The sequence below is a fragment of the Rhinoderma darwinii genome, chromosome 11 (assembly GCF_050947455.1).
Source record: "Rhinoderma darwinii isolate aRhiDar2 chromosome 11, aRhiDar2.hap1, whole genome shotgun sequence".
Classification (NCBI taxonomy): Eukaryota; Metazoa; Chordata; class Amphibia; order Anura; family Rhinodermatidae; genus Rhinoderma; species Rhinoderma darwinii.
This window is the reverse complement of record NC_134697.1, coordinates 98892697-98904446: the sequence shown is the minus strand read 5'-3', so window position 1 is coordinate 98904446 and position 11750 is coordinate 98892697. Positions and strand designations below refer to the sequence as shown.

Below are 11750 nucleotides of genomic sequence, written 5' to 3'. Positions count from 1 at the left end.
CGAAAAAGACAACCGGAGAATTTCATTTTTCCACCCCCCAAAATAATAAAATGTATGCAATAAATCCCATGTACCCCCGAAAATGGTACCAATAAAAACCAGCCCTCATATGGCGACATCGACGGAAAAACACAAAGTTATGACTCCGGGAACGCGGCAAAGAGAATCCCTGGTCTATAAGGGGTTAAACACACTAATGTCACCTCGAAATAACGTCCTCGTTTCGACCGCAGGTTGTCCGGGATTAGAGAAACACGGCGGCTCCGTTCTAGGCCACGTCTGTCCGTGGGTCGTGTCTAGGATTGCAATGAATTAGGCTGAGCTGCAATACCACACACAACCTGTAGACAGGTGTGGCACTGTTTTTGGCAAAGAGCATTGTACATAAATGTGACTTCCAAACATTGGAGAGTATAATGACTGCTAGAATTAATCGTGTTTTTGACACAGGATCCTCCATGCTGAAGTTACCTCCACAACATGATGGTCCTGTCCCCGAGTCACCCGCCAGTGAAGGACAGAAGTAAGATGACCGAGAGGATACTAGACCTCACCCTGGAGATCCTGTACTTGCTGACCGGAGAGGTGAGGATTCTGGGAAATATGTCACATGACATCACTCTTCTCTATTAATAACACAGGGACATGACCGGAGAGGTGAGGATTCTGGGAATGATGTCACATGACATCACTCTTCTCTATTAATAACACAGGACATGACCGGAGAGGTGAGGATTCTGGGAAATATGTCACATGACATCACTCTTCTCTATTAATAGCACAGGGACATGACCGGAGAGGTGAGGATTCTGGGAAATATGTCACATGACATCACTCTTCTCTATTAATAACACAGGGACATGACTGGAGAGGTGAGGATTCTGGGAATTATGTCACATGACATCACTCTTCTCTATTAATAACACAGGGACATGACTGGACAGGTGAGGATTCTGGGAAATATGTCACATGACATCACTTCTCTATTAATAACACAGAGACATGACTGGAGAGGAGAGGATTCTGGGAAATACGTCACATGACATCACTCTTCTCTATTAATAACACGGGGACATGACCGGAGAGGTGAGGATTCTGGGAAATATGTCACATGACATCACTCTTCTCTATTAATAACACAGGACATGACTGGAGAGGTGAGGATTCTGGGAAATATGTCACATGACATCACTCTTCTGTATTAATAACACAGGACATGACCGGAGAGGTGAGGATTCTGGGAATGATGTCACATTACATCACTCTTCTCTATTAATAACACAGGGACATGACTGGAGAGGTGAGGATTCTGGGAAATATGTCACATGACATCACTACTCTATTAATAAGACAGGGACATGACCGGAGAGGTGAGGATTCTGGGAATGATGTCACATGACATCACTCTTCTCTATTAATAACACAGAGACATGACTGGAGAGGTGAGGATTCTGGGAATGATGTCACATGACATCACTCTTCTCTATTAATAACACAGGACATGACTGGAGAGGGGAGGATTCTGGGAAATATGTCACATGACATCACTCTTTATTAATAACACAGGCACATGACTGGAGAGGTGAGGATTCTGGGAAATATGTCACATGACATCACTCTTCTCTATTAATAACACAGACATGACCGGAGAGGGGAGGATTCTGGGAAATATGTCACATGACATCACTCTTCTTTATTAATAACACAGGGACATGACCAGAGAGGAGAGGATTCTGGGAAATATGTCACATGACATCACTCTTCTCTATTAATAACACAGGGACATGACCGGAGAGGGGAGGATTCTGGGAATGATGTCACATGACATCACTCTTCTCTATTAATAACACAGGACATGACCGGAGAGGGGAGGATTCTGGGAATGATGTCACATGACATCACTCTTCTCTATTAATAACACAGGGACATGACTGGAGAGGAGGATTCTGGGAATGATGTCACATGACATTACTCTTCTCTATTAATAACACAGGGTCATGACCTTGGAAACTGACCCTCTCCCCTGAAACTGTAAAGGGTCCTGTAAAAAAATCACCAGTGAGTTTAATTATCATTTAATCCCTACACAGGATTGCACTTTAGGGACGAAGACGTCTGGAGAGTGTGTGACCCCCGGCAGCCGTCCCTGTGTGTCCGGAGGACGGAGCAGGACCCAGAATCCCATCACGGAGCCTCCACCTCACTCACTGATACATGAGAGGAACAACGAGAAGATCCTGGACCTCACCCACAAGATCATCGAGCTGCTGACTGGAGAGGTGACACTGCCGGGAATGCTCGGACATTATATAATAACACAAGGTATAATGTGTCTGGGTGATGACTGTATCATTGTGTGTCAGGTTCCTATAAGATGTCAGGATGTCGCCGTATATTTCTCCATGGAGGAGTGGGAGTATCTAGAAGACCACAAGGATCTGTACGTGGACATCATGATGGAGGACCACCGGTACCGCACATCACCGGGTAAGAGGGATCTGTACAAGGACATCATGATGGAGGACCACCGGGACCGCACATCACCAGGAAAGAGGGATCTGTACAATGACGTCATGATGGAGGACCACCGGGACCACACACCTCCGGGTAAGAAGGATCTGTACAAGGACATCATGATGGAGGACCACCGGGACCTCACACTACCTGGTAAGAAGGATCTGTACAAGGACATCATGATGGAGGACCTCCGGGACCACACATCACCGGGTAAGAGGGATCTGTAATTGATTGTATTTTAGAGATCATTTTTGATGGTAATCTAGATGCCTCCATCATCTGATCATTACATATTCACAATGTATTCAGTCGCTGTGTATTTCCTACAGATGGATCCAGGAAGAGAAACCCACCGGAGAGATGTCCTAGTCCTGAGTATTTCCAACATTGTCCAGAAGAAAATCACAACGTCCCACGGGATGAACAGGTAGCTAGACGAGAGATTCACGCTTTATGGCAGTGTTGCTTCTTTATCATGTCAGTTGATTGAGATCTGCACAGACCCTGTACGGTTGAACACGGAGTCCGTCAATACTTATGTATTAAGGAACCGTGAGGACCCGCAGAGTCACCTCCATGTAAAATCGCAGCCTCACGGAGGTACCGCACCGGCATGAGAGGTCGTCTTTATAAAGTTTTCTATTTTTTCATAGTGTTATTCTCGTAAATGTTCAAAGACCTAAAGTATTCTCTATCGTTATGCTGCTTTTATGGTTTTTTTACCGCATGGAAACAGGGAGAAGATCTGATTGATATTAAAGTTAAAGTTATTACAGGAGAAGAGACGTTTGTGAGTGCTGACCAGCAGCGTAAGGAGGAGGACATTCCTGTAGATATAAGCCTAGGTGAGTAACTACCCCGAAATACATAGAGGTCACTCATTATCATCTGTGACATCACATCCAATGAGATATGACGTCGCATCCACTGAGCCATGTATTTCCATGGTTGTGACATCACCACCTGGAGATACGGTGGTGGGTGAAGCCGGGGCACTGGAAACAATATTTTTCAACGCATAAAGGGGATTTTATCATTTTCTTTGCACCGTTTTTTTGGGCATAATTTGCTCCTAGATTTTCTGACTATACTCGTTTTGCCATATTGAAAAAAACATTTTGCTCCATGCTTGACAGTTTTGTATTCTGACGGGAAAAGGGGCATGGTTTGGATAGAGTCAGCTTTTTAGACGTATATTATTTGCTACTTTTTAAAAAGTCGCTAAAATTTGGCGCAAACGTCACCACTTAGGTGGCGTAGAAATCCAAAACATCGCGTGGCACAAGTATAATAACTGATGGAGAAGCCCTGGCAGTCATATTGCAAGATAATAACCACAATAATAACCTGAAGGCGCCTGCTGTCCTGCTTGAAGTTATTGCTGATAATCTCCACTTCGAGGCAGCCGGTGCTGGAGATTCACCAACCACGCTAGTGTACACCTGATTGCGTCCACCATGTCACGAAGGTCGGAGCCACGGACTGCCGCATTTGAGGTGCTGCGGGTCGTACCCAGGGCGTAGAACGCTCACAGCTCCGATTGTTTATTGAGCCTCTACACCGCTAGCTCGGCTTACTGAGGAGAGGCGATCAGGAACGAAAGGGAACCGCGCTCATGTGAATGCCTCTGCCCCTTCGTTTTTAGTGCTCAGTGGAGGTCTCAACACCCGGACCCCACCAAACTAATTTTTTGACATGTCTCTCTGTGATGTCAAAAGATTTATGAAGGTTCAGACACACTTATCCACAAGCGTATAAATAGGCTGCTGTCTAAGGCCTCCTCCGCTCTTCATCATCCAGAGATCGGCTTTTTGTGCTGTAATAGTTATATAATAAATTTTTTGTGTCCACGCCGGCATTTCACCTTTTGGAATAATACATTCTAAGGGTGAATATTATCAATTTTATTTTGGTGATACAAAATAAGTGTGATGTGTCCTCCCACCTTCATCAGGTATGTGGAATCTGAACTCATGTATAGATTTTTTTTATGTTGTAGGTGTTCAGGTCGGAGCTGGATAGTCAAAATTTAGAAGAACAACTAATTTGTCAGGGCGTGAACAAATATGTATTTACGTTACAAAAAAAAAAAAATTCAACATTTTTTGTCCTCCAGCAGATGGACCCATCAAGTGCTTGGAGGACCACACCGTTTCATCATTAGATTTTGATGGAGAGTATGATATCGCTCAATACTCCCCTGGAAATAAACCCATTCACCAAAAAGTGCATTCACAACTTCACAGGAGAGACCTGTTCACAACAAAAGAACCTTCTCTCGTTCTGTCACAGCCTAATTGCACCCAATGTACTGGTCACAGTAAAATATTTCCATTTAATGACTTTCAGAATAATTTTCTGCAGTCCGTTAACACAGCGGGGAATCCGTTTCTATGTTCACAATGCGGGAACTGTTTTAGCCAACAATCCGATCTTGTCGAACATCAGAAAATTCACACTGTGAAGAAGCCGTATTTATGCCCGGAATGTGGAAAGTGTTTTAAGTATAAATCGGGTCTTAATGATCATCGAAGAGTTCACACCGGGGAGAAACCATTTTCATGTTCGGAGTGTGGGAAACGTTTCACCCAGAGATCAGCTGTTTTTCATCATCAGAGAATTCACTCAGGGGAGAAGCTGTTTTCATGTTCTGAATGTGGGAAAAGTTTTACCCAAAAATCAGCTCTATTTAGACATCATGCAATTCACACAGGGGAGAAGCCATATCCGTGTTTGGAATGTGGGAAATGTTTTTCAAAAAAATCAGGTCTTGTTCAACATCAGAGAAGTCACACAGGAGAGAAGCCATTTTCATGTTCGGAATGTGGGAGAGGTTTTTCTCAGAAATCAGATCTTGTTAAGCATGTGAGACTTCACACAGGGGAGAGGCCATTTCCGTGTCCAGAATGTGGGAAAAGTTTTAATCAAAGATCAGATCTTATTCAACATCTCAGAATCCACACAGGGGAGAAACCGTTCATATGCACCGAATGTGGGAAACGTTTTATCCGGAAAAGAGTTCTCGATAAACATATAAAAACTCACACGGGTGAGGAACCATATCCGTGTCCGAAATGTGGGAAATGCTTTACCCAGAAATCAGACTTTATTATTCATGAGCGTAGTCACATAGGGGAGAATCCATTTTCATGATCCAAATGGGGGGAACTTTTTCCCCAGAAAATCTAGTTCACCCTCCGAAAACTCTTCCAGAGACTAGGATGTTTTTAGGGTGGAAAATTATTCAGAAATCAGGACTTATTACTTCCAAAGAATTCACATACGATAGAAGCCATTTTAATCATCCTAAACTGGGTGTTATCTTTCCAGAAAAAACATTCATGGCCTATGCTTAGACTAGGAACGTGTAGACCGTGGTGGTCTGGTCCCCAAATATTGGTATGAATGAAGCTGATCTTGTATATAACCAGGTACAGCCACACTTACAGATAAGTGTCCGTGCGTAAATAAACAGTAGTAGCACTGCAGCCATTTTGTACAGCGGGGATAGGGTGTCAATGTGTTTTTTCCAGAAAACCCTTTTAGGACCGGATCACACACTCCATTTTGGGCTCAGTTTTTTGGGCCAAACACAGGAGTAGAAACAAAAAAGACTCATCAGTCTTCCTTTTGGATCCACCTGTCTATGGCCATAAAAACTGAGCCAAAAACGGCATAAAAATTGTGAGTGTGTTTCTAGCCTTAAAGGACAACTAAACTTTTAAGAAACTTCTGACAGGTCACGGACATATTTTGGTCCATATTTTCCTCCAGTATTTCGAGCCAGAAACCTGGAGAGGTGAATAGTCAGTAAAAGGGTAATTGAAAAGATTTGTACCTCATCTAGAGTTTTGGACCCACACCTGGTTTTGGTTTACAAATACCGATGCAAAATGCTGAGCAAAATACTACCGTGTGTACGTGGCCTTAGGCAGAGTTCAAATGTAGCAGATTTTCTAAAGAAATTTCACCAAATATCCTCAGCAGAAATTTCTGCAAAAGCTCGGCCATTCGTGAATGTACCCTAGGATGGTGGTCTCCAACCTGTTGGTTTGCAGCTGCTGCAAAACTACAACTCCCATTTCACAACGGATTCCATCCATGTTGTTATCAAGAATCCTGCATGACATGGCAATATTTTCCAGAATGTGCAAATCGTAAACATATAAAAGGGGAATGAACTGGATTTCTGCAGTGATTACGAATAAAATTTGGTCTCATAGTTATCGATGTCACAATTATAGACAAACACAAACAGTCGTAATGTTTGTCTTTTATTGAGCACATTCAGTAAACGTCCACAGTGTAGGGAGAAAAAGTAAGTGAACCCTTGAATTTAATAACCTGTGTGGTTCCCCTTTAGCAGTAATCGCCTCCCCCAAACATTTCCCGTAGATGCAAAAAGATTTGCACAACATTGAGGAGGAATTTTGGACCATTCGTCGCTGCGAATGTGTTTTAATTCATCGATATTTCCGGGATGCCTTGGGTGCACGGTCCTCTTCAGGCCACAGTCCTCTTCAGGCCACAGTATCTACATAGGGTTAAGGTCAGGACTCGGCAAAACAAATCTTCAACCCTTCTTTAGTGGATTTTCTCGAGTATTTCGGGTCATTATCATGTCACATCACACAACGTCTTTAGCTTGAGGCCATGGACTGCTGTTCCTACTTTCTCATCTAAAATATTTTTATGCACCTTTGAATTCATTGTTCCCTCAATGATCGCAAGACACCAATGCCTAGAGGCAGCAAAGCAGCCCCAAACCATGATGCCCCCTACACCATACTTCACAGTTGGATGGGGTTTTGGTGTGCAGTGTTCTTTTTATTATAAACATAGTGTCGTGCCTAAAAGTTAACATTTTTGTCTTATCTGTTCAGAGAACAATTTCCCAGAAGCATTGTGGGGCATCCAGGTGGTCTTGGTCGATCTTGAGACGGGCCGCAATGTTTATTTTGAGCAGCAGCTTCCTTTTTGGTGTCCTTTCATCAACACCATTCTTGCTGAGCGTGTTTGGGCGGTGATGCACGGTTCGTGCGTCGGACGCATTTCCCGGACTGAACACACTCCAGGGAGCCGGGCTCCTAGCATCATAGTTATGTACGACGCTAGGAGTCCCTGCCTCTCTGTGGAACTACTGTCCCGTACTGAAAACATGATTACAGTACAGGACAGTTTTCCCGCAGCGAGGCAGGGACTCCTAGTGTCATAGATAACTATGATGCTAGGAGCCCGGCTCCTCGCATTGTGTTCAGTTCGGGAAATGTGGCCGATGTACGGAACGCTGGGACTTTTTTTTGTAGTGAATGATAAATCGCTGTCCATAGGGGAGTGATTCATCTTAGCAATCCTTTTTTTTTTTATCTGAAATAGCCCTAACGTAATGCATTTCTCTAGTCATCAATTATACCACACATATATATTTTAAGTCTAGCCCAAGCCTTACCATTCTTTCTTGAGAGAAACACATTTGTCAGTAGCCAGGCTTTGTGTGCCTTTATTTAATGGGCAAAGCACCTTTGAAACCCACACTTCCAATCTCCTCTCCTTAATTGAAACACCTTTTGCCAAATGGTTTTTGGAGAAGCCATCACCACAGAGATACTTACTTTTTCTCCCTGCACGGTGAACAGACATGAACAGTACCACTGCTTGTGTGTTGTTAGATTAGTTAATACGTCTTTATCTGTTAGCCAGATTGCCTGTGGGATCCGAAGAGGGGGAAAAAAAGCGTGACTAAGAGGGATTCCTGAATGGGGATTATGTCGAACACTGTTTTATAATTATTTTCCCTCCCTATGTGTCATATTTTGTCATTAAAGAATGTCCCTGTGTATTTTATGTCTTCCACATATTAATTAAAAAAAAGTGTGAACAAGACTTCATATGGACATCCATGTACTGGAGGCTGTGCAGCAGCACATGGAGTCCCTTTGGCTCCATACTAAGGCACCATAGGCGCTCCGTGTGCCAACTGCTCCTTGAGGTCTCATATTACGGGTTACTCCTGTACATACAACATCCAATGGAGAATGCCACCATTTTTTTTTTGTCGGGTTCATACCGAATTATTACTAAGGTACAGAAGGGCACTATAGAAGTCTATGGATGCTCGATTATGGCTAGTTACAATTCCGGTGTTCATGGTTTGTAAGGTCGAAAAAAGACACCGTATATCCATCCACTTCAGCCCGTTATTCTGTGATGTTGAGCCAGAGGAAGGCAAAACCCCCATGAGGCAAAAGTCTATGTTCCTCATCCTAGGGAAAAATTCCTTCCCAACTCCAATATGGCAATCCGAATAAATCCCTGGATCAACAACCCGTCTACAGTAAATCAGTGACCGTAACTTGTAATATTATTACACTCAGGATAGGCATCCAGGTCCCTTCTGAACTCTTTCCATTAATTCACCGCAACCGCTTCATCTGGCAGGTAGCGCCATAGTCGCACTGCTCTTACAGTAAAGAATCCTCTTGTATGTTTGTGTATAGACCTTTTTTCCTCTAGACTTAGAGGATGCACCCTTGTTATAGTCGTGGGTATAAATCATGAGAGAGATTTCTGTATTGACCTTTGATATAAATACATAGTTATTTTTGTACCTTTGAACCCTCTCTAGCTCTACTATGTCTGTCTTGTGCACTGGTGTCCACAACTACATAATATACCATGTGTGGTTTTACTAAAGATTTATAAAGTAGTAGGACTATGTTCTTGTCATGTACGTCTACGCCCCTATTGATGCACCACGTGATCTTATTTGCCTTGGCAGCAGCTGCCTGACACTGGTTGCTAAGTTTACTGTCAACTAAAATTCCTAAGTCCTTTTCCATATTTGCCCAGTATTTTCCACTTCAGTTTTGTCAAGTTTTCTTGAAATTCTTGATTATAACTTGGGCCTTGCAAATTTAGACTCCTAGGCTTTCTCACTGGCATCTGTCTCTCCTTTTGCCATCTAAAACGCGGTGTACTGTTTGAGGTGCTGCTGTTGTATTTGTAGTAGCCATTGATCTCAGAATTGCAGCATGATCTGGACTAGACACAACTATATCTCCGGGCATCTGTCTTCCTGACATGAGTTCCAATTCGGAAAGTCCAGTACTTTTAGAAGACATTGCTCTAACAGATAGCAGAATAGCCGACAAATGGTTAACCCATGGATTGCCTCTTGTAGAATCCTGGACAACTTTAGCGTGAGTTCCACAATCCCAGCATTCTTGACCTTTAGGCCGGGTTCACACGTATTGTAAATACTGCGGATTTTCCACAACAGATTGAATTGCGGCAAAAAATCTGCAGCATGTTACAGTAGCAGCAGAGTGGATGAGATCTGAACAAATCTCATCCACACGCTGTGTATAAAACCCGCCAATTTTTTTTTCCATAAACTGACGTGTGTGTGTGTGTGTGTGTGTGTGTGTGTGTGTGTGTGTATATATATATATATCTCAAAAAGAAATTCCGCAGCACTCCAATATGAGCAAAATAAAGTGATTCATTCAATCAATGCAGAGATGCGACGTATCTGTCCAGCCTTAGGAATAAAAGTCCTAAGGCTTGTCAGAAACGTCACATCTCTGCATTGATGAATAAATCCCTTTATTTTACTCATATTGGAGTGCTGCAGAATTTCTTTTTGATATATTAGGTTATCCTTGGATCAGGATTCTCTGCTGTGCACCCGATACCATAGTGGTATTGAGTGCTGCTGCTTTCTATTGATTATATATATATATATATACATGTGTGTGTGTGTGTGTGTGTGTGTGTATATATATATATATATATATGTGTGTGTGTATATATATATATGTGTGTGTGTGTGTGTATATGTGTGTGTGTGTGTATATATATATATATATGTGTGTGTGTGTGTATATATGTGTGTGTGTGTGTATATATATATATATATGTGTGTGTGTATATGTATGTGTGTGTGTGTGTGTATATATATATATATATATATATATATATATAGCAAAAGAGTGCTGCAAATGTTCTTTTGCTATATCTGACATTCCGTCCAAGGATCGGGACGTTTTGCTGGGCACCTGGTCATCGATTTCATTGCGAGTGCTGCTGCCTTCTCTTTTATATATATATATATATATAATATATATATATATATGTGTGTGTGTATATACACTACCGTTCAAAAGTTTGGGGTCACCCAGACAATTTTGTGTTTTCCATGTTTTGTGTTACACTTATATTTATCAAATGAGTTGCAAAATGACTAGAAAATATAGTCCAGACATTGACAAGGTTAGAAATAATGATTTTTATTTGAAATAATGATTTTCTCCTTCAGACTTTGCTTTCGTCGCTCCATTTGCAGCAATTCCAGCATTGCAGACCTTTGGCATTCGAGCGGTTAATTTGCTGAGGTAATCGGGAGACATTTCCCCCCATGCTTCCAGAAGCCCCTCCCACAAGTTGGATTGGCTTGATGGGCAATTCTTGCGTACCATACGGTCAAGCTGCTCCCACAACAGCTCTATGGGGTTGAGATCTGGTGACTGCGCTGGCCACTCCATTACAGATAGAATACCAGCTGCCGGCTTCTTCCCTAAATAGTTCTTGCATCATTTGGAGGTGCTTTGTGTCATTGTCCTGTTGTAGGATGAAATTGGCTCCAATCAAGCGCTGTCCACAGGGTATGGCATGGCGTTGCGGAGTGATAGCCTTCCTTATTCAAAATCCCTTTTACCTTGTACAAATCTCCCACTTTACCCCAGACCATCACATGACCTCCACCATGCTTGACAGATGGCGTCAGGTACTCTTCCAGCATCTTTTCAGTTGTTCTGCGTCTCACAAATGTTCTTCTGTGTGATTCAAACACCTCAAACTTCCATTTGTCCGTCCATAACACTTTTTTCCAATCTTCCTTTGTGCAATGTCTGAGCTTTTGCCCGTATTAATCTTTTCCTTTTATTAGCCAGTCTCAGATATGGCTTTTTCTTTGCCACTCTGCCCTGAAGGCCAGCATCCCGGAGTCGCCTCTTCACTGTAGACGTTGACACTGGTGTTTTGTGGGTACTATTTAATGAAGCTGCCAGTTGAGGACCTGTGAGGCGTCTATTTCTCAAACTAGAGACTCTAATGTACTACTCTTGTTGCTCAGTTGTGCAGCGGGGCCTCCCACTTCTCTTTCTACTCTGGTTAGAGCCTGTTTGTGCTGTCCTCTGAAGGGAGTAGTGCACACCGTTGTAGGAAATCTTCAG

The 11750-nt window shown here is 42.7% G+C and overlaps 1 protein-coding gene across 1 annotated transcript in view; it reads left to right on the top strand.

The window, feature by feature from the left end:
- Window positions 1–7605, top strand: part of LOC142663101 (uncharacterized) — a 110751-nt gene extending 103146 nt beyond the window's left edge. The window contains 6 exon segments of the mRNA XM_075841402.1: window positions 468–585; window positions 2091–2279; window positions 2364–2727; window positions 2847–2944; window positions 3254–3362; window positions 4634–7605. Of these exon segments, the coding sequence (XP_075697517.1) occupies window positions 468–585; window positions 2091–2279; window positions 2364–2727; window positions 2847–2944; window positions 3254–3362; window positions 4634–5670 (1915 nt within the window). The 3' untranslated portion in view covers window positions 5671–7605.
- The last annotated feature ends 4145 nt before the right edge of the window (window positions 7606–11750 follow it).